The following is a 24,579-nucleotide window of genomic DNA, read 5'->3' as shown; positions in this document are numbered from 1 at the left end:
GTCACAGTGAGATTTGAACTACCATCCCTAGAACATCCTCTGTGGTCACACATGAGGTGCCAAAGGCCTGCTGAGTTGTCTCATTATTAAAGAAAGGGACAAAAGGATAGAGGGAGGAGTTAAAGGCCAGCAGTCTAACTTTGTTGGGAAGGAAGTTATTAGAAAAAAACTCTGAGGGACAGACTAAAGCTGCATTTGGGAGAGGCACAAATGAATCCGGGATAGTCAGCACAGTAAACTCCGAGAAAACATGGCGCTACTCTCTCATTAAACAGAGAGGACTGGTGGTGAGTTTAACTTTAGGGACACTGTGCCCTAGGCAAGATTAATAAGACAGACCTTCATGATGACCTCAACTGGAGTGAGAATTTAATCCAGCTAACTGACCGCCTAAGCCAAGGGGTTTATGCTGGAACTGTATAAAACTCTGGTTAAGCCACAACTGGAGTATTAAGTGCTGTTCTGATCATATTGTTGGAAGGTTATAAGTGAGAGAGTGCAGAGGAAATGTACCAGGATTCTGCCTGGGCTGGACAGTCTGAGATAGGAGGAAAGATCAGATCAGTTTGGGTTGTTTTCCTTGGAGGAGTGCAAGTTGATAGGGGCCTGATGGAAGTGTGTAAGATAATAATGGGCATAGACACAATGGCTAGGAAGGCACTCTTTTCCATTCTTAGATAAATCAATAACAAAGGGGATAGGTTTGGGTATGAGGTAGAAGGTCAAAAGGGGTATTGACGAGAAACGTGTTCACCGACAGAGTGGAGAGACTCTGGAGCTCACTGCCTGAAAACAGGTACTATGCAACAAACTCTTATAACATTTAATTAGTGTTTAGATTCGAAGGTTCCAGCCTCCTCGGCTACAGGCCAAAAGCTGGAAAATGACAATAGTTTTGTCTCAACTTTGTTGACCAATAAGGACATGATGGGCCAAATAATCTCCTTCAGTGTTGTAAATGTCACCAAAACCCCAGGTATCTGCTTTGCTAGTCCAGTGAGTTAACATTACCACCTTTGAAAGCAGCCTCAGAGGATCGATGCCAAACACACTCTGTACAAATGAAGGACAGTTCCTGAAACAGACATTTGTATTCATTTATTGAATTATCAACAAGCAATCTGATGATAACAAGGGAATGACAAAGGACCAACACCAGAAACGGTAGCTTTCCTTGCTCACGTGTTGGGGCCCCTCACAAACACCAAGGGGTGGGGTGGGGTGGGGGAAGAGGTGACACTTGGACAGTGGAGCGAGAGGTTATGCATGGTCCCACACAACAACGACTTTCACATTGTGGAGGGAGCAGAGACACCAACTCTGACCCTCCCAGGACACGTATAGCATAGGGTTAGATACAGAGTAAAGCTCGTTCTACTCTACTCAACTGAAAGTAAAGCTTCCTCTACACTGTCCTCATCAAACACTCCCAGGCCAGGTGCACCATAGGTTTAGATATAGAGTAAAGCTCCCTCCAAACTGTCTCCACCAACCACTCCCAGGACAGGGGCAGCACGGGTTAGATACAAAGTAAAGTTCCCTCTCCAATATCACCATCAAACACTCCCAGGATCGGTTTTGAGGCTCCAATTAAATGGCTGAGAGCTAGGCATGCATCAGTGTGCTCCAACTGAGTGTGTAAACTCGTCCCATCAGAGGCTTGGTGGCAGTTGAAGAATTCTTTATGTTCTCCCTTTACCAATGTGCTCATTTAAACTGTGTGCCTGGCCCTAGCATCTGGTGGGGTATGTGCTGCTGCTGCCCACTTGCAGTCTAGAAGTGAAGCTTTACTGCATGAACCTACTGAGAATGAATACCTCTCTTCAGCCTCACAGCCGAGCTTTCTCCTGGAGTGAGTAACAAGTCAGAAAACTCTCCTGTTCCTCTTCTCATTGTAGAATAAAAATTAGCAAGAGATTAAAACCGAGGAAAAGCTGCTCAGTGCCCATGCACATACTCCTCTGAGGTGTGAGTCAGGGTCTGCCAGTATTGCCAACTAACTGCAGCCAAGAACACGGCTAAGGACAGGTAAATAGGTGAAAGGTGACCACGAGACATCAGCTCCCCATCACTCTGGCTCAGGGACTCCACTTTTACCACAATCTGCTGTGTTCTGGCTCCAGAGCTCCCCGCACCTGGAACTTTCTGTCCAATCTAGAAATGAGATAGAAAGGGAGAGACAAGTGTGAGGACCCACACGTCAATGGGTGCACTGGATACAATTGAAAAATCTGCAGTGATACAGAACACGGATGTGCTGACTTCATCAGGACGATAGGCTGTTAGAATGGAAGGTGAAATTTACTGCAGAGAAATGTGAAGTGATTCATTTTGGGAAGAAGTTGAGACACAATGTAAACCGAAGGGAATAATTCCAAAGGAGGTACACCAGCAGAAACAATTGTATGTATATGCTCACAAATAACTGAAGATAACAGGGCATGCTGAGTACGTGGATAATATAGGGATCTGGGCTTTATGAATAGAAAATGCTGGAATTACTCCTCGCTCAAAACATGACTTCTCCCACTTCTGATGAAAAGTTATTGACCTGAAACATTAACTCTGTTTCTCTCCACAGATCTGACCAGATTCACACTTTATTTCCAGCATTGTGTGTTATTATTTCAGATTCCCACTTTCTGCTTTTATACAAAAAAAAACAAATATTACAAAAGGAATGAATCTAATGAGCCTTTCCAAAAGGTTGTTTTCGCCTCAGCTGATTCTGGGCCCCACAGTTAGGAAGGACGTGTTAGGCTTGACGAGTGACAAGTATCATTTGCTCTACACAAATGCCAGGCAATGATCGTGTCTAATGACAGACCATTCAACCACCACCCCTTGACATTCAATGGATTATAATCTCCCACTATCAAACATCCTTGAGATTGTCAGTGACCAGAAACTCAACTGGACTAGCCATTTAAATACAGTGGCAACAAGAGCAGGTCAGAGGCTTGGAACACTGCAGAGAGTAACTCACCTCTTGACTCCCCAAAGCCTATTCACCAATGTGAAGGCACAAATTAGGATGTGCTGAAATGCTCCCCCCTTGCCTGGATGAGTGCCGACGACTGACATATTCCAGGCCACTTGATTAACAGTATATTGACAAATACTCCCTCCCTCCACCACGGACACTCAGTAGCAATAGCGACTAACATCTACAAGATGCACAGCAGAAATTCACCTAAGGTCCTTAATAATGGTGGAAGATACATGGGAAAACCACGACCTGTAAGCTCCCTTCTAAGCCTCTCATCATCCTTAAAAGAATTTTAAACAGTGAACCATTGGTCCAGATCCCAGCACAAAAGGAAACATTCTCTCCACATCCACCCTGTCAAGATCCTTCATAGAACACAGAACATTACAGCGCAGTACAGGCCCTTCGACCTGTGAAACCAATCTGAAGCCCATCTAACCTATACTATTCCATTACCATCCATACATTTATCCAATGACCATTTAAATTCCCTTAAAGTTGGCGAGTCTACTACTGTTGCAGGCAGCACATTCCACATCCTTACTACTCTCTGAGTAAAGAACCAACCTCTAACATCTATCTTATATCTATCAGCCCTCAATTTAAAGCTATGTCCCCTCGTGCTAGCCATTACCATTTTAGGAAAAAGGCTCTCACTATCCACCCTATCTAACCCTCTTATTATCTTGTATGTCTCTATTAAGTCACCTCTTAAACTTCTTCTGTCTAATGAAAACAGCCTTAAGTCCCTCAGACTTTCCTCGTAAGACCTTCCCTCCTTATTAAGCAACATCCTGGGATAAATCTCCTCTGCACCCTTTCCAATGCTTCCACATGCTTCCTATAATGTGGTAACTAGAACCGTACACAATACTCCAAGTGCGGCTGCACCAGAGTTTTGTACAGCTGTAGCATGACCTCATGGCTCTGAAACTCAATCCCACCACTAATAAAAGCTAACACACCGTACGCCTTCTTAAAAGCCCTATCAACCTGGGTGACAACTTCCAGGGATCTATGTACATGGACACAGAGATCTCTCTGCTCATCTACACTACCAAGAATCTTACCATGAGCCCAGGACTCTGCATTCCTGTTACTCCTTCCAAAGTGAATCACCGCACACTTTTCTGTATTAAACTCCATCTGCCACCTCTAAGCCCAGCTCTGCAGCTTATCTCTGACCCTCTGTAACCTGCACAGTCCACAACTCCACCGACCTTAGTGTCATCCGTAAATTTACTAATCCATCCTTCAACGCCCTCATCCAGGTCATGTATAAAAATGACAAACAGCAGTGGCCCCAAAACAGGTCCTTGTTGTACCCCACTAGTAACTGAACATTTCCCATCAACCACCACCCTCTGTCTTCTTTCAGCCAGTCAAACCTGTAAATCACCCTCAATCTCATGCCTCCATATTTTGTGCAATAGCCTACCCCCGTGGGGAACCTTATCAAACACTTTACTGAAATCCATATACACCACACCAACTGATTTTCCCTCATCCACCTGTTTAGTTACCTTCTCAAAGAACTCAATAATGTTTGAGGTACAACCCATCCTTCACAAAGTCATGTCAACTATCTCTAATCAACTTATTCCTCTCTAGATGATTACAAATCCTGTCTCTTATAATCCTTCCCAACACTTTACCCACAACCGAAGTAAGGCTCACTGGTCTATAATTACCAGGGTGTGTCTACTCCCCTTCTTGAACAAGGGGACAACATTTGCTATCCTCCAGTCTTCTGGCATTATTCCTGTCAACAGTGACGATATAAAGATCAAAGCCAAAGGCTCTGCAATCTCCTCCCTGGCTTCCCAGAGAATCCTAGGATAAATCCCATCCGGCCCAGGGAACACTTTCCAGAATTGCTAACACCTCCTCCTTGTGAACCTCAATCCCATCTAATCTAATAGCCTGTATCTCAGTATTCTTCTTGACAACACTGTTTTTTTCCAGTGTGAATACTGACAAAAAATATTCAGTTACCGCCTCTCCTATCTCTTCAGACTCTACACACAACTTCTTGACAGGTCCTAACTTTACTCTAGTCATTCTTTTATTCCTGATATACCTATGAACGCTTTTGGTTTTCCTTGATTCTACCTGTCAAAGAATTCTCATGTACCCTCTTAGCTCTTCTTAGCTCCCTCTTTCGGTCCTTCCTGACTAATTTGTAACATTCAAATGCCCTAACTAGCCTTCACATCTCATCTTTATATCAGCCTTCTTCTTCCTCTTTACAAGAGATTCAACTTCTTTCATAAACCAAAGACCTTGTATGTTTCAATTAAGTCACCTCTTAATCCTACCCAGGTGAATGAGCCCTGTGTTCTGATGAAGAGTCACTGTACTCAAAACATTAACTGCTTTCTTCCCACAAGTATTGCAGACCTGCTGTGTTTCTCCAGCAATTTCTGTTTTTGTTACAGATCCACAGCATCCACAGTTCTTTTTAAATTTAGTTTGTATGGCCCCCTCTGTTCTCGCCAAAGATGTATTCAGTAAGATTCTTTCCATAGTCCTGATCCCAGTGAGATATTCAGTGACATTCCTCCGACTGTATCCCTCCGGTTTGATCCCAGAGTGTTCGGTCAGATTCTCACCATTTGGGTATACTGTCGAATCATCCCTTTCACAGCTTCCATGTTAGTTGCCTCCAGCATCAGGGTGACAGCCTGGCCTTTCCGGATCTTCACCACACCACGGAAAACCTGTGGGTTGTTATAACAAGCAGCCAGAGTGGCTATCGCCATCACCTGAAATAAGGGCCAAAGTGTGAGACACATACAGAATGGGGATAGCAGAAACTGACCACATGGACAGAATCAGGTCAATCCCCCCCCCCCGATAAAATTCTCTCCACTATATTTGATGGGGGAAACACCTACCTGTGGAATAGCACAGAAGTTGAAGACACTCTGATTGTGAAGCCTGGATAAATACTTGATAACATCTGGGACATGTTGCAGAGCATTCGTAATCAGCTCGTTCAAGCACTGCAGTGCTGCCTGAATGTTCGGGGGTTTGGTAAAGTCAGACAGTTTCTCTGCATACTTACTCCACACCTGAAACACACAAGACCAACAACATTCCACAGTTACCAGTATCACTCTGCCCAAACAAAATGATAAATTAAGTTATAAGGACATGAAAAATCAAGGCAAAAACCACGGGGGGAAGCAAGGTACAGCAACAATTTTGAAACAGATGTGGGAAGAAGTGGTTGTTAAAAGGTGGTTTGGAGGTTTGTGGTGGCGGCGGGAGGTATGCTGACCAGGTTTAGGTAGCTCTGTCTGTAAGAAAGACTAAATAGTTGGGGGAACTGTGAGAATGTTGAACTGAAATGAGTTAAATTTGAATTGAACTAGCTTTATCGTCACATCTTGTAAAAGCAATCTCCAAATCATCCCTACCCTCCAGCTGACAGAGGCCACACTTACCTCCTGTGGCCAGAACTCCCGACCTTCCTGCTGGTCTTCCAGGTAATCCCGAATGATGTTGGTTTTCTGCAGGAACAGCCCCATGGAATTGGCCAGCTCAGTGTCCTTCCCGACAACTGGATCCTCAAGCTCAGAGGCTGAGAACAGACGGGACAAGCCGATTCCCACAAGTCCCGCCACATAGTGACAGTACTGAAAGCAGAAGCATGGAAGGGATAACAATGAGGTATCACCACCACTGGCCAGTGCACAATTACATAACTCTGCTATATCCCCATGCTTCTGTCATTCTCTAATTTAAATTCCTCCAGCGTTCTGCAACAGTCAACCATCCCAAGGAGCAAACCAAAGTAACTCAGAATTGATAAAACAGGAGAAGTAGGCAATTAGGTCCTTTGAGCTTGCTCTGCCATATAATAAAACCAAGACTGATCTTCGACTTCAATTCACTTTCCCCTTCCTGCACTATGTCCATGTCCCTCAATTCCCTTAATAACTAAGCAACTACCAACTTAAGGTCAACATGCATATCTGTGGTCTAACTGAGAGCTCACCAGACTGTCCCTAAACACAAACTTCACCACAAGGTCAGACCACCCCAATCAATCATCCCTGATTCTCAACGCCCCACAAAGTCTGATCCACGCCACACAGCACCACTAACAGCCAGACTGTTCCTTCTTACCATGTCCCATTCCTTGATGGATCCAACCTTTTTGCCTAAAAACTCAGCCATGCCAGCTCCCATCTTGTGGCAGATATTTGCAATCACATCCTGGTAAACCTTGGCCAGTAAGCGGAATTCCAAGGATATCTGTGTCAAGTAATGAGAGGCAAGACCAGAATCAGAACCAGATCAGGACAGAACTGAACCCCAGTGAGATGAGTGTGTGTGGAACCCAGTCCTCAGTGAGAATGCAAAACATTGTCTTCATCACATTCCTGACAAAGGGATACGTACCGTTGGGAAATCCTCCAGCACCTGACGGTCCTTCTCCTGACTCTGGCTGTACCTCCACTCAGGCTGGTACAAATACGTGTGGAAGTTCTGTAACATCGGGATCTTCACCTCCAGTGGGATGGACATGTCATCTTCCACCGTGTCCAGAGCCCGCAACACCAGGTAAAAGATGCACACTGCTTGACTAAAGTGAAAGCCCAACATGAGCACAAGTTGCAACTAGGGAGCCATTTTGGCTTCTGCTCCCCAAAATCCAACAATTCTACCCCTGTCCCGTTGTCCATGATCTAACCAATCCTCTCTCACTGAGAGAAACCACTTCACCCCATAATCTCCATCAGCCATTCCTCAATACCCACCCAATCTACTACCCCAGCCCCCTCACAGATTTCCCCACCCCTTCCCTCCAAAGCCCAGCTGCTCACTAGCAAGCAGGGGTTCACTCCCTCCCTCGCACAGGGGCTAGCAGCAGCCTTACCGGAGATCTCCATCCAGGGCTTGAATGACAGCAGCAAAGCTGCGGCTCGTCTGGTTCAGATAAATGTAGCACTTTCTCAGGGTCTCACTCATCGAATCCTGGAAAACAGGCAGCACATCAGATCACTGACTTTACTCCATCGCTCTGTACACTGAGCTCACAGATTCACTCCACAAATTCTACCATCAAAGATCACAGATACTCACGCAACAAACCCAGAAACAACTTATATATAGAGTCATAGAGATGTATAGCACGGAAACAGACCCTTCGGTCCAACCTGTCCATGCCGACCAGATATCCCAACCCAATCTAGTCCCACCTGCCAGCACCCGGCCCATATCCCTCCAAACCCTTCCTATTCATATACCCATCCAAATGCCTCTTAAATGTTGTAATTGTACCAGCCTCCACCACTTCCTCTGGCAGCTCATTCCATACACGTGTCATCCTCTGCATGAAAAGGTTGCCCCGTAGGTCTCTTTTATATCTTTCCCCTCTCACCCTAAACCTATGCCCTCTATTCTGGACTCCCTGACCCCAGGGAAAAGACTTTGTATATCGAAAACTATTCTGAAGAAGAGTCACACTGAACTTAAAAATTGTTAACTCTGTTTTTCTCTCTCCACAGATGCTGCCAGATCTGAGTTTGCCCAGCATTCTCTTTACTGATGGCTACATTATGTCAGGTGACCATATGTATGGTGAAAGGTATAGGCTTGAAACAGCATCTTAAAGCAGAGATGGAGAGGTGGCTTACAGGAGAAGCTGAATTGCTTAGCTACTTTAAGCTGAAGGCATGACCATCCAAATATACTCTACCTACCATCTAGAAAGATGACAGCAGCAGGTACGTGGGAACATCACCACCAAGTTCCCCTACAAGCCACACATCATCTTGTCTTAGAAGTATATCACTGTCCTTTTGTTGTTGCTGGGTGAAAATTCTGGAATTCTCTTCACCAACACCAGTGTCAGTATATCACCATAACATGGACAGCACTGGCTCAAGAACACAACTCCCCCACCACCATCACACGGACAGTCAGGGATGGTCAATAAATATTGATTGAGTGAGCAACACTCACATCCCACAAAAAAATAACCAAAAAGCGTGAATGGTTTCAAAAGGAAGACAGCTGAGGTAGAGGTAGAGCCAGGGACTGCCAAACCAGGGGAAACAGACCAATGTTCAGGGTGGCACAGACAGGAGCTCAAATACAAAACCAACGCAGTCATCATCTCATTGAGCAGGAAGCAGTGACCAAGAGACACACACCCCGAACCCCAACAACAAGGGGGCGCACACACCCCGAACCCCAACAAGGGGGCGCACACACCCCGAACCCCAACAACGGGGCGCACACACCCCGAACCCCAACAACAAGGGGGCGCACACACCCCGAACCCCAACAACGGGGCGCACACACCACGAACCCCAACAACGGGGCGCACACACCCCGAACCCCAACAAGGGGGCGCACACACCACGAACCCCAACAAGGGGGCGCACACACCCCGAACCCCAACAAGGGGGGGGCGCACACACCCCGAACCCCAACAACAAGGGGGCGCACACACCCCGAACCCCAACAACAAGGGGGCGCACACACCCCGAACCCCAACAACAAGGGGGCGCACACACCCCGAACCCCAACAACAAGGGGGCGCACACACCCCGAACCCCAACAACAAGGGGGCGCACACACCCCGAACCCCAACAACAAGGGGGCGCACACACCCCGAACCCCAACAACAAGGGGGCGCACACACCCCGAACCCCAACAACAAGGGGGCGCACACACCCCGAACCCCAACAACAAGGGGGCGCACACACCCCGAACCCCAACAACAAGGGGGCGCACACACCCCGAACCCCAACAACAAGGGGGCGCACACACCCCGAACCCCAACAACAAGGGGGCGCACACACCCCGAACCCCAACAACAAGGGGGCGCACACACCCCGAACCCCAACAACAAGGGGGCGCACACACCCCGAACCCCAACAACAAGGGGGCGCACACACCCCGAACCCCAACAACAAGGGGGCGCACACACCCCGAACCCCAACAACAAGGGGGCGCACACACCCCGAACCCCAACAACAAGGGGGCGCACACACCCCGAACCCCAACAACAAGGGGGCGCACACACCCCGAACCCCAACAACAAGGGGGCGCACACACCCCGAACCCCAACAACAAGGGGGCGCACACACCCCGAACCCCAACAACAAGGGGGCGCACACACCCCGAACCCCAACAACAAGGGGGCGCACACACCCCGAACCCCAACAACAAGGGGGCGCACACACCCCGAACCCCAACAACAAGGGGGCGCACACACCCCGAACCCCAACAACAAGGGGGCGCACACACCCCGAACCCCAACAACAAGGGGGCGCACACACCCCGAACCCCAACAACAAGGGGGCGCACACACCCCGAACCCCAACAACAAGGGGGCGCACACACCCCGAACCCCAACAACAAGGGGGCGCACACACCCCGAACCCCAACAACAAGGGGGCGCACACACCCCGAACCCCAACAACAAGGGGGCGCACACACCCCGAACCCCAACAACAAGGGGGCGCACACACCCCGAACCCCAACAACAAGGGGGCGCACACACCCCGAACCCCAACAACAAGGGGGCGCACACACCCCGAACCCCAACAACAAGGGGGCGCACACACCCCGAACCCCAACAACAAGGGGGCGCACACACCCCGAACCCCAACAACAAGGGGGCGCACACACCCCGAACCCCAACAACAAGGGGGCGCACACACCCCGAACCCCAACAACAAGGGGGCGCACACACCCCGAACCCCAACAACAAGGGGGCGCACACACCCCGAACCCCAACAACAAGGGGGCGCACACACCCCGAACCCCAACAACAAGGGGGCGCACACACCCCGAACCCCAACAACAAGGGGGCGCACACACCCCGAACCCCAACAACAAGGGGGCGCACACACCCCGAACCCCAACAACAAGGGGGCGCACACACCCCGAACCCCAACAACAAGGGGGCGCACACACCCCGAACCCCAACAACAAGGGGGCGCACACACCCCGAACCCCAACAACAAGGGGGCGCACACACCCCGAACCCCAACAACAAGGGGGCGCACACACCCCGAACCCCAACAACAAGGGGGCGCACACACCCCGAACCCCAACAACAAGGGGGCGCACACACCCCGAACCCCAACAACAAGGGGGCGCACACACCCCGAACCCCAACAACAAGGGGGCGCACACACCCCGAACCCCAACAACAAGGGGGCGCACACACCCCGAACCCCAACAACAAGGGGGCGCACACACCCCGAACCCCAACAACAAGGGGGCGCACACACCCCGAACCCCAACAACAAGGGGGCGCACACACCCCGAACCCCAACAACAAGGGGGCGCACACACCCCGAACCCCAACAACAAGGGGGCGCACACACCCCGAACCCCAACAACAAGGGGGCGCACACACCCCGAACCCCAACAACAAGGGGGCGCACACACCCCGAACCCCAACAACAAGGGGGCGCACACACCCCGAACCCCAACAACAAGGGGGCGCACACACCCCGAACCCCAACAACAAGGGGGCGCACACACCCCGAACCCCAACAACAAGGGGGCGCACACACCCCGAACCCCAACAACAAGGGGGCGCACACACCCCGAACCCCAACAACAAGGGGGCGCACACACCCCGAACCCCAACAACAAGGGGGCGCACACACCCCGAACCCCAACAACAAGGGGGCGCACACACCCCGAACCCCAACAACAAGGGGGCGCACACACCCCGAACCCCAACAACAAGGGGGCGCACACACCCCGAACCCCAACAACAAGGGGGCGCACACACCCCGAACCCCAACAACAAGGGGGCGCACACACCCCGAACCCCAACAACAAGGGGGCGCACACACCCCGAACCCCAACAACAAGGGGGCGCACACACCCCGAACCCCAACAACAAGGGGGCGCACACACCCCGAACCCCAACAACAAGGGGGCGCACACACCCCGAACCCCAACAACAAGGGGGCGCACACACCCCGAACCCCAACAACAAGGGGGCGCACACACCCCGAACCCCAACAACAAGGGGGCGCACACACCCCGAACCCCAACAACAAGGGGGCGCACACACCCCGAACCCCAACAACAAGGGGGCGCACACACCCCGAACCCCAACAACAAGGGGGCGCACACACCCCGAACCCCAACAACAAGGGGGCGCACACACCCCGAACCCCAACAACAAGGGGGCGCACACACCCCGAACCCCAACAACAAGGGGGCGCACACACCCCGAACCCCAACAACAAGGGGGCGCACACACCCCGAACCCCAACAACAAGGGGGCGCACACACCCCGAACCCCAACAACAAGGGGGCGCACACACCCCGAACCCCAACAACAAGGGGGCGCACACACCCCGAACCCCAACAACAAGGGGGCGCACACACCCCGAACCCCAACAACAAGGGGGCGCACACACCCCGAACCCCAACAACAAGGGGGCGCACACACCCCGAACCCCAACAACAAGGGGGCGCACACACCCCGAACCCCAACAACAAGGGGGCGCACACACCCCGAACCCCAACAACAAGGGGGCGCACACACCCCGAACCCCAACAACAAGGGGGCGCACACACCCCGAACCCCAACAACAAGGGGGCGCACACACCCCGAACCCCAACAACAAGGGGGCGCACACACCCCGAACCCCAACAACAAGGGGGCGCACACACCCCGAACCCCAACAACAAGGGGGCGCACACACCCCGAACCCCAACAACAAGGGGGCGCACACACCCCGAACCCCAACAACAAGGGGGCGCACACACCCCGAACCCCAACAACAAGGGGGCGCACACACCCCGAACCCCAACAACAAGGGGGCGCACACACCCCGAACCCCAACAACAAGGGGGCGCACACACCCCGAACCCCAACAACAAGGGGGCGCACACACCCCGAACCCCAACAACAAGGGGGCGCACACACCCCGAACCCCAACAACAAGGGGGCGCACACACCCCGAACCCCAACAACAAGGGGGCGCACACACCCCGAACCCCAACAACAAGGGGGCGCACACACCCCGAACCCCAACAACAAGGGGGCGCACACACCCCGAACCCCAACAACAAGGGGGCGCACACACCCCGAACCCCAACAACAAGGGGGCGCACACACCCCGAACCCCAACAACAAGGGGGCGCACACACCCCGAACCCCAACAACAAGGGGGCGCACACACCCCGAACCCCAACAACAAGGGGGCGCACACACCCCGAACCCCAACAACAAGGGGGCGCACACACCCCGAACCCCAACAACAAGGGGGCGCACACACCCCGAACCCCAACAACAAGGGGGCGCACACACCCCGAACCCCAACAACAAGGGGGCGCACACACCCCGAACCCCAACAACAAGGGGGCGCACACACCCCGAACCCCAACAACAAGGGGGCGCACACACCCCGAACCCCAACAACAAGGGGGCGCACACACCCCGAACCCCAACAACAAGGGGGCGCACACACCCCGAACCCCAACAACAAGGGGGCGCACACACCCCGAACCCCAACAACAAGGGGGCGCACACACCCCGAACCCCAACAACAAGGGGGCGCACACACCCCGAACCCCAACAACAAGGGGGCGCACACACCCCGAACCCCAACAACAAGGGGGCGCACACACCCCGAACCCCAACAACAAGGGGGCGCACACACCCCGAACCCCAACAACAAGGGGGCGCACACACCCCGAACCCCAACAACAAGGGGGCGCACACACCCCGAACCCCAACAACAAGGGGGCGCACACACCCCGAACCCCAACAACAAGGGGGCGCACACACCCCGAACCCCAACAACAAGGGGGCGCACACACCCCGAACCCCAACAACAAGGGGGCGCACACACCCCGAACCCCAACAACAAGGGGGCGCACACACCCCGAACCCCAACAACAAGGGGGCGCACACACCCCGAACCCCAACAACAAGGGGGCGCACACACCCCGAACCCCAACAACAAGGGGGCGCACACACCCCGAACCCCAACAACAAGGGGGCGCACACACCCCGAACCCCAACAACAAGGGGGCGCACACACCCCGAACCCCAACAACAAGGGGGCGCACACACCCCGAACCCCAACAACAAGGGGGCGCACACACCCCGAACCCCAACAACAAGGGGGCGCACACACCCCGAACCCCAACAACAAGGGGGCGCACACACCCCGAACCCCAACAACAAGGGGGCGCACACACCCCGAACCCCAACAACAAGGGGGCGCACACACCCCGAACCCCAACAACAAGGGGGCGCACACACCCCGAACCCCAACAACAAGGGGGCGCACACACCCCGAACCCCAACAACAAGGGGGCGCACACACCCCGAACCCCAACAACAAGGGGGCGCACACACCCCGAACCCCAACAACAAGGGGGCGCACACACCCCGAACCCCAACAACAAGGGGGCGCACACACCCCGAACCCCAACAACAAGGGGGCGCACACACCCCGAACCCCAACAACAAGGGGGCGCACACACCCCGAACCCCAACAACAAGGGGGCGCACACACCCCGAACCCCAACAACAAGGGGGCGCACACACCCCGAACCCCAACAACAAGGGGGCGCACACACCCCGAACCCCAACAACAAGGGGGCGCACACACCCCGAACCCCAACAACAAGGGGGCGCACACACCCCGAACCCCAACAACAAGGGGGCGCACACACCCCGAACCCCAACAACAAGGGGGCGCACACACCCCGAACCCCAACAACAAGGGGGCGCACACACCCCGAACCCCAACAACAAGGGGGCGCACACACCCCGAACCCCAACAACAAGGGGGCGCACACACCCCGAACCCCAACAACAAGGGGGCGCACACACCCCGAACCCCAACAACAAGGGGGCGCACACACCCCGAACCCCAACAACAAGGGGGCGCACACACCCCGAACCCCAACAACAAGGGGGCGCACACACCCCGAACCCCAACAACAAGGGGGCGCACACACCCCGAACCCCAACAACAAGGGGGCGCACACACCCCGAACCCCAACAACAAGGGGGCGCACACACCCCGAACCCCAACAACAAGGGGGCGCACACACCCCGAACCCCAACAACAAGGGGGCGCACACACCCCGAACCCCAACAACAAGGGGGCGCACACACCCCGAACCCCAACAACAAGGGGGCGCACACACCCCGAACCCCAACAACAAGGGGGCGCACACACCCCGAACCCCAACAACAAGGGGGCGCACACACCCCGAACCCCAACAACAAGGGGGCGCACACACCCCGAACCCCAACAACAAGGGGGCGCACACACCCCGAACCCCAACAACAAGGGGGCGCACACACCCCGAACCCCAACAACAAGGGGGCGCACACACCCCGAACCCCAACAACAAGGGGGCGCACACACCCCGAACCCCAACAACAAGGGGGCGCACACACCCCGAACCCCAACAACAAGGGGGCGCACACACCCCGAACCCCAACAACAAGGGGGCGCACACACCCCGAACCCCAACAACAAGGGGGCGCACACACCCCGAACCCCAACAACAAGGGGGCGCACACACCCCGAACCCCAACAACAAGGGGGCGCACACACCCCGAACCCCAACAACAAGGGGGCGCACACACCCCGAACCCCAACAACAAGGGGGCGCACACACCCCGAACCCCAACAACAAGGGGGCGCACACACCCCGAACCCCAACAACAAGGGGGCGCACACACCCCGAACCCCAACAACAAGGGGGCGCACACACCCCGAACCCCAACAACAAGGGGGCGCACACACCCCGAACCCCAACAACAAGGGGGCGCACACACCCCGAACCCCAACAACAAGGGGGCGCACACACCCCGAACCCCAACAACAAGGGGGCGCACACACCCCGAACCCCAACAACAAGGGGGCGCACACACCCCGAACCCCAACAACAAGGGGGCGCACACACCCCGAACCCCAACAACAAGGGGGCGCACACACCCCGAACCCCAACAACAAGGGGGCGCACACACCCCGAACCCCAACAACAAGGGGGCGCACACACCCCGAACCCCAACAACAAGGGGGCGCACACACCCCGAACCCCAACAACAAGGGGGCGCACACACCCCGAACCCCAACAACAAGGGGGCGCACACACCCCGAACCCCAACAACAAGGGGGCGCACACACCCCGAACCCCAACAACAAGGGGGCGCACACACCCCGAACCCCAACAACAAGGGGGCGCACACACCCCGAACCCCAACAACAAGGGGGCGCACACACCCCGAACCCCAACAACAAGGGGGCGCACACACCCCGAACCCCAACAACAAGGGGGCGCACACACCCCGAACCCCAACAACAAGGGGGCGCACACACCCCGAACCCCAACAACAAGGGGGCGCACACACCCCGAACCCCAACAACAAGGGGGCGCACACACCCCGAACCCCAACAACAAGGGGGCGCACACACCCCGAACCCCAACAACAAGGGGGCGCACACACCCCGAACCCCAACAACAAGGGGGCGCACACACCCCGAACCCCAACAACAAGGGGGCGCACACACCCCGAACCCCAACAACAAGGGGGCGCACACACCCCGAACCCCAACAACAAGGGGGCGCACACACCCCGAACCCCAACAACAAGGGGGCGCACACACCCCGAACCCCAACAACAAGGGGGCGCACACACCCCGAACCCCAACAACAAGGGGGCGCACACACCCCGAACCCCAACAACAAGGGGGCGCACACACCCCGAACCCCAACAACAAGGGGGCGCACACACCCCGAACCCCAACAACAAGGGGGCGCACACACCCCGAACCCCAACAACAAGGGGGCGCACACACCCCGAACCCCAACAACAAGGGGGCGCACACACCCCGAACCCCAACAACAAGGGGGCGCACACACCCCGAACCCCAACAACAAGGGGGCGCACACACCCCGAACCCCAACAACAAGGGGGCGCACACACCCCGAACCCCAACAACAAGGGGGCGCACACACCCCGAACCCCAACAACAAGGGGGCGCACACACCCCGAACCCCAACAACAAGGGGGCGCACACACCCCGAACCCCAACAACAAGGGGGCGCACACACCCCGAACCCCAACAACAAGGGGGCGCACACACCCCGAACCCCAACAACAAGGGGGCGCACACACCCCGAACCCCAACAACAAGGGGGCGCACACACCCCGAACCCCAACAACAAGGGGGCGCACACACCCCGAACCCCAACAACAAGGGGGCGCACACACCCCGAACCCCAACAACAAGGGGGCGCACACACCCCGAACCCCAACAACAAGGGGGCGCACACACCCCGAACCCCAACAACAAGGGGGCGCACACACCCCGAACCCCAACAACAAGGGGGCGCACACACCCCGAACCCCAACAACAAGGGGGCGCACACACCCCGAACCCCAACAACAAGGGGGCGCACACACCCCGAACCCCAACAACAAGGGGGCGCACACACCCCGAACCCCAACAACAAGGGGGCGCACACACCCCGAACACCAATGAGGGGGCACACACACCTTGAACCCCAACAAGGGGACACACACACCCCGAACCCCAACAGGTGGGCACACACACCCTGAGCCCCAACAAGGGGGCGCACACCCTGAACCCCAACAAGGGGACACACACACCCCGAACCCCAACAGGTGGGCACACACACCCTGAGCCCCAACAAGGGGGCGCACACCCTGAACCCCAACAAGGGGACACACACACCCCGAACCCCAACAGGTGGGCACACACACCCTGAGCCCCAACAAGGGGGCGCACACCCTGAACCCCAACAAGGGGACACACACACCCCGAACCCCAACAGGTGGGCACACACACCCTGAGCCCCAACAAGGGGGCGCACACCCTGAACCCCAACAAGGGGACACACACACCCCGAACCCCAACAGGTGGGCACACACACCCTGAGCCCCAACAAGGGGGCGCACACCCTGAACCCCAACAAGGGGACACACACACCCCGAACCCCAACAGGTGGGCACACACACCCTGAGCCCCAACAAGGGGTAGCACACCCTGAACCCCAACAAGGGGACACACACCCCGAACCCCAACAAGGGGACACACACCCCGAACCCCAACAACAAGAGGGTGCACAGACTGGGCCCCAACGAGGGGGCACACACACACTTGCTCATACTTCATATACCAGGGTGGCCGTTGCAAAGAATATTTTTCTTTGAGTTGCCATCTTTTCAACATCTGTAAGTGCCACGAGCAGGGCCTGTCCAGTAGCTGCTGCTCGCTGTGCACAACAGGAGAGGCATGGTGAGCAGTATTGCCGAGAGCGGGTTCCTTGGTGACACGGACAGATCGTGCAGAGGAGAATGCGAGGTTGAGGAAGAGCACTGCAGCGAGAATCACACTGCATAGCTCGCACTGCCAGGGGCCAGGCACTTCTTGCTGCACAGTACATGCTGGGGAGCAGCCCTTGCTGAACAGACAGGCCTACTTGTGAGTTCAGCTCCCAGCCTGTGGAGCAGGCACTTTGTAAAGTTTGTTTAAAGTTTCTGTGGAACGAGCCAGTCAGAGGTTAGACACTCCCACCACATAAACAGCTTGGAATCAATAGCAGAACAGGCAGGCCTACCAATCACACAGACCAGAACCAATCAGATCACCCAGAGAGGCCGAGCCAGCCGGACAACTCCGAGAGCCTCGGCTGTTTGCTGAGACAAGGGGGATTGTGTTATCACAATGCCACGTGGTGTAAACACAGACTTCTCTCATTACACAATCTGACAAGCTGTTCTACAACATTGGGTGATTTTAACAACTTTGGATAAAAGAAGCAAACTGAATACAGCAAGAACACAACAAGTGAATCTATCACTGTATTCAAACAGATGAAAGACTTAACAGACAATCAATTATTCAATGTATAATTTCAGTTACATCACAATGTAAATTTTTGCTATAAATTCTGTGTGTTAGGATTGAGCCCTCCATTACCACCTGATGAAGGAGCAACGCTCCGAAAGCTAGTGTGCTTCCAATTAAACCTGTTGGACTATAACCTGGTGTTGTGTGATTTTTAACTTTGTACACAACAAGAACAGTATGAGGTGCTGCAGGAATAATACACCGAGCAGGAACAGGGTACTGAAGCAGTCACCTTCTGGGTCGTAAATCTTCTAAAATACTATTGAAATTTTATTTAACATCAACATTGCTAAATCCATGAGAGAAGAACAATGAATATAGCAAAATCAGAGAGAACAACATATCACAAAGAATGTTGGTTACAGGAAAGCCAAGAAATTTGAACTATTGTGTCAGGAATTAAAGAACTCAATGGAGCAGCAGGTTCCGCAAACATGCCCATCCTCAATGATGGGGGAACCCAAAAAGGGAGGGAGGAAAAAGGGCACCACAATAAGCCGATCAGCCTAACATCTTCCTAGGGGAGAAAGTGAGGTCTGCAGATGCTGGAGATCAGAGCTGAAAATGTGTTGCTGGAAAAGCGCAGCAGGTCAGGCAGCATCCAGGGAACAGGAGAATCGACGTTTCGGGCATAAGCCCTTCTTCAGGAATGAGGAAGGTTTGTCCAGCAGGCTAAGATAAAAGGTAGGGAGGAGGGACTTGGGGGCGGGGCGTCGGAAATGTGATAGGTGGAAAGAGGTCAAGGTGAGGGTGATAGGTCAGACTGGGGTGGGGGCGGAGAGGTCGGGAAGAAGATTGCAGGTTAGGAAGGCGGTGCTGAATTCGATGGATTTGACTGAGACAGGGTGGGGGGAGGGGAAATGAGGAAACTGGTGAAATCCGAGTTCATCCCTTGTGGTTGGAGGGTTCCTAGGCGGAAGATGAGGCGCTCTTCCTTCAATCGTCGTGTTGTTGTGGTCTGGCGATGGAGGATTCCAAAGACCTGCATATCCTTGGTGGAGTGGGAGGGGGAATTGAAATGTTGAGCCACAGGGTGGTTGGGTTGGTTGGTCCGGGTGTCCCAGAGGTGTTCTCTGAAACACCCCAGTCCAACATCTCCAAATCATAATCTATTCAAACAGAGTCAGCACAGCTTCATGAAAGAGAAATTGTATCTGACTAATTTATTGGAGTTTTTCGATGAAGTCCCAATCAGAGTGGCTGTGGGGAACCTCGATGTATTGTATGTATACTTGCAGAAGGCGCTTGACAAGATACCTCACGAAAGATTAAGTCATAAGAGCCCACAGTGTTGGCAATAGAATATTGGGATGGATAGAGAATTGGCTCATGGGCAGAAAACAGCAAGTGAGGAAAGGAGTTAATTTTCAGGTTAGCAACCCATGACCAGTGGGTTCCACAGGGATAGTGCTGGAACCACAATTGTTGTAAATATATATTCATGACTTGGAAGAAGGAAGCAAATGTACTGTGCCAAATTTTCAAAATGACACAAAAAAGGGTTTCAAAGTAAGTTGTGAGAGAGATACAAACTGCTTGTGGAGAGATATTAATACATTAAATCAATGGACAAAAGTTGGCAAATGGATTATAATGCGGGTACGTGCGAAGTTGCTCATTTGGAAGAGAGAACAAAACAACAGCATGATTTTTAAATTGAGAAAAACTGCAGAAAGCTGCAACATACACGGTACTTGTGCACGAAACATAGGAAGCCACCATATAGGTGCTGCAGGTAATCATGAAATCCATGGAATATTGATCTTTCTTTCAAAGGGGTTGGAGTATAAGAATAGGGAAGTCTTACTGCAACTGTACAAGGTGCTAGTGAGACCACATCTGGAGCACTGTGAGCTGTTTTAATCCCCTTATTTAAGAAAAAAATATCATTTCATTGAAGGCTGTGGGTCCTGACAACATTCCGGCAATAATACTGAAGACTTGTGCTCCAGAACTTGCCGCTACCCTAGCCAAGCTGTTCCAGTATAGTCTGCAGAACATCAGCATAGCTCTGTAGACAGCACCTTCCAAAACCAACAACCAATCCCATTTCAGAGGACAGGGGCAGCAAATATATGGGAACACCATGACCACCATTTAAATGGAGAAATTCTGAAGAAGACCATCCCGGTTTGGAAATATGTCACCATTCCTCCATTATCACTGGATCAAAACCTTGGAACACCCCACCCTACTGACAGTGGGTCTACCCACAGCACATGGACTGCAGCGTTTCAAGAAGGCAGCTCACCCCCACCTTCTCAAGGGGCAAGTATGATTCATAAACAGAGAGAGAAGAGAATACTGTCCATGGTTGATGTTACATTTCCCAACAGTTCACGGTGTCAATAACTTCAATTGGAAACACCGACAGCCACCTCCAAACCTCTCCGGGGTACCGGGCACAGACACCCATCCTCCAACACTCTCCCGGGTACCGGGCACAGACACCCACCTCCCAACCCTCTCCCGGGTACCGGGCACAGACACCATCCTCCCAACCCTCTCCCGGGTACCGGGCACAGACACCATCCTCCCATCCCTCTCCGGGGTACCGGGCACAGACACCCGTCCTCCAACCCTCTCCGGGGTACCGGGCACAGACACCCACCTCCCAACTCTCTCCCGGGTACCGGGCACAGACACCATCCTCCCAACCCTCTCCCGGGTACCGGGCACAGACACCCATCCTCCATCCCTCTCCCGGGTACCGGGCACAGACCCTCCCACTTCCTGTACCTCCAGGTTCCGGGAACGGGCCCCTGGCCCCAGTTTGTATTTGATAAGGTTCAGCAGCTCCTCCGGGTGTCCAAGAGACTGGAGAAAATCCATGGGGCTTCAGGCAGCCACCTCACCCCAGGATCACCACCTCACTCCAGGACCACCACCTCACTCCAGGATCACCCCCTCACTCCGGGATCACCACCTCACTCCGGGATCACCACCTCACTCCGGGATCACCCCCTCACTCCGGGTTCAATCTGGGATCACTCCCTCTCTCTGGGATCTCTCCGGGATCTTTCTGGGATCACTCCCTCACTCCAGGATCACTCCCTCACTCCGGGATCTCTCTGGGATCACTCCCTCTCTCCAGGATCACTCCGGGATCACTGCCTCTCTCCGGGATCACTCCCTCTCTCCGGAATCACTCCGGGATCACTCCCTCTCTCCGGGATCACTCCGGGATCACTCCCTCTCTCCGGGATCACTCCGGGATCACTCCCTCTCTCCGGGATCTCTCTGGGATCACTCCCTCTCTCCAGGATCACTCCGGGATCACTGCCTCTCTCTGGGATCACTCCCTCTCTCCGGGATCACTCCCTCTCTCCGGAATCACTCCGGGATCACTCCCTCTCTCCGGGATAACTCCCTCTCTCTGAGATCTCTCCGGGATCTGTCCCTCACTCCGGGATCACTCTGGGATCACCACCTCACTCTGGGATCACTCCCTCACTCCGGGATCACTCTGGGATCACTCCCTCTCTCCGGGATCACTCCCTCTCTCCGGAATCACTCCCTCTATCTGGGATCACTCCCTCTATCTGGGATCTCTCCGGGATCTCTCCGGGATCACTCCCTCACTCCAGGATCTCTCCGGGATCACTCCCTCTCTCCGGAATCACTCCGGGATCACTCCCTCTCTCCGGGATCACTCCCTCTCTCCGGGATCACTCTGGGATCACACCATCACTCCGGGATCTCTCCGGGATCACTCCCTCACTCCAGGATCTCTCCGGGATCACTCCCTCTCTCCGGGATCTCTCCGGGATCACTAAGAGAAATGATACAAAGAAATCTTTCAGCCCACTGGAACTATGCCAGCTCTTGGCAAGGGCTCCCCAGTTATCGCACTCCCCTGCTCTCTCGCTCTCTCCCTCCCTCTCCCTCCCTCTCTCTCTCTCTCTCTCTTCCTCTCTCCCCCTCTCTCCCTCCCTCTCTCCCCCTCTCCCTCTATCCCTCCCTCTCTCCCCCTCTCCCTCTCTCTCTCCCTCTATCCCTCTCCCTCTCCCTCTATCCCTCTCCTTCTATCCCTCTCCTTCTATCCCTATCCCTCTCCCTCTCCCTCTGTCTCTCTGTCTCAGGATCTCGCTCTGTCTCCGGTTGCCCGGGTAACCCTTTCCTCGGACCAGCCGTCAATGTCCAATCAAAGCGGGGCACCACCGTGACGTAAGGCCGCCAGTGGGAGATAAACCAATCAGCGATCCGTTTTCATCGCGTCATCTCCGCCCCTACCGTAAAGCTCAGATGAGAGACGCCGTTACCGTAAACACCAGAGAAGCGCAATTACCATCCAGCCCCAGTCAGAGCTGATGTATTTCAGCCTTGGGAAGGGATAGTGCCTGGTCTCAGTCCCATCCACACTGGAGATTAAAGCTGCTGGAAAAACACAGCAGGCCAGGCAGCATCCGAGGAGCAGGAGAGTCAACATTTCAGGCATAAGCCCTTCTTCAGGACTGGAGATTGGAGCAAGGAATACCTGTTAATTAGGGATTAGTTACTCAATTCTGATATTTAACATTGTTTTAGGAGTTCACACATATTCAATGTACTTTTGGCAGAGGCATCATTACACTTAACTGTATGTGACTGTGCAGTCAGGTTGGTGAGTAGGGGAGTTAGTGAGAAAGGGGAGTTAGTTACTTCTTTTCCTGTTTTCATCATACTCTACCACAGGGAAAGGTCTATCAAATATGTAAAAAAAAGCTAAATAAAATAAAATACATCACTTTGGCAGATCAGTTGATGTGTCACGGCTGAAATGTGTGAGAGTTCTTGGATGCAAGTATGATCGAGAACAAAGATATCCCCAGTGTGGGATAACCGCTTCAGAGTCTGCGAGCTGGAGGCCAAGCCATGGATATCAAGTGTGTTGCTGGAAAAGCACAGCCGGTCAGGCAGCATCCGAGGAGCAGGAGAATCGACATTTCAAGCGCAAGCTCTTCATCAGGAATATGTGGGGTGGGGGTGGTGTTCAAGAGGCTGAGACATAATTGGGAAGGGGTGGGGCTGAGTGGAAGGTAGCTGGGAATGCGACAGGTAGATGAAGGTGGGGGGTGATGGTGATAGGTCAAAGTGGAGGGTGGAGCGGATAGGTGGGAAGGAAGATGGACAGGTAGGACAGTTCAACAGGGCGATACTGAGATGGAGGAGCAGGTGGGGGGAGGGGAGATGAGGAAACTGGTGAAATTGACATTGAATTTGTGTTGTTGGAGGGTCCCAAGGCAGAAGATGAGAACGCACAGCCCTCCACTTCCTCCGCTCCAACCCCAACCTCACCATCAAACCGAGTGGACATTTGGCGCACCAAGCGGTACACCACTGAAGCCGGGTGCCAACTCACAGACACCTCCTCCTACTGCCCCCTCAACCACAATGTCATCTCCCACCACCAAACCATCATCTCTCAGGCCATCCACAACCTCACACCTCAGGGGATCTCCCATCCACGGCCTCCAACCTCATCATCCAGGAACCCCACACCGCCCAGTCTACCTCTTACCCAAAATTCACAAACCTGACTGCCCAGTTCGACTCATCATCTCTACCTGCTTCTGCCCCACCAAATTTATCTCTGCATATACTGACACTCCCCCTTGGTCCAGGATCTCCCCACATACATTCGGGACACCACCCACACCCTCCACCTCCTCATGATGTTGGTTCCCAGGTCCCCAATGAACA

At 54.0% G+C, this 24,579-nt stretch overlaps 1 protein-coding gene across 4 annotated transcripts; it reads right to left on the bottom strand.

The window, feature by feature from the left end:
* Positions 1-1,480: 1,480 nt before the first annotated feature.
* fdft1 (farnesyl-diphosphate farnesyltransferase 1) lies at positions 1,481-22,665 on the bottom strand. Of its 4 annotated transcripts, none has more exons than XM_043695205.1 (9): positions 21,843-22,665; positions 21,637-21,804; positions 7,878-7,975; positions 7,400-7,583; positions 7,124-7,252; positions 6,439-6,630; positions 5,887-6,063; positions 5,602-5,754; positions 1,481-2,154 (listed from the first exon to the last, which is right to left on the bottom strand). In XM_043695205.1, exons 2-9 carry the CDS (start codon positions 21,727-21,729, stop codon positions 1,939-1,941), a joined length of 1,242 nt encoding a protein of 413 aa, XP_043551140.1. In that variant the 5' UTR covers positions 21,730-21,804; positions 21,843-22,665; the 3' UTR covers positions 1,481-1,938. The 4 variants fall into 4 exon arrangements, with proteins under 4 accessions (XP_043551140.1, XP_043551141.1, XP_043551137.1 ...); XM_043695206.1 differs by having other exon boundaries at positions 21,637-22,090; positions 22,328-22,665; XM_043695202.1 differs by lacking the exons at positions 21,637-21,804; positions 21,843-22,665 and adding an exon at positions 18,155-18,598.
* Positions 22,666-24,579: the final 1,914 nt, after the last annotated feature.

This window comes from Chiloscyllium plagiosum, chromosome 9, assembly GCF_004010195.1.
Source record: "Chiloscyllium plagiosum isolate BGI_BamShark_2017 chromosome 9, ASM401019v2, whole genome shotgun sequence".
Taxonomy (NCBI): domain Eukaryota; kingdom Metazoa; phylum Chordata; class Chondrichthyes; order Orectolobiformes; family Hemiscylliidae; genus Chiloscyllium; species Chiloscyllium plagiosum.
This window is presented reverse-complemented; position numbering and strand designations above follow the sequence as displayed.

Coding starts and splice junctions, on each gene's coding strand:
- fdft1 (XM_043695202.1), bottom strand. CDS start 18,430: ATGTACTGTGCAGCAAGAAGTGCCTGGCCCCTGGCAGTGCGAGCTATG. Junction 6,631..7,123: donor CCATCAAGGAATGGGACATG/GTAAGAAGGAAC, acceptor TTCTGCTTTCAG/TACTGTCACTATGTGGCGGG. Junction 5,755..5,886: donor ACTTCTGTGCTATTCCACAG/GTAGGTGTTTCC, acceptor CCCTTATTTCAG/GTGATGGCGATAGCCACTCT.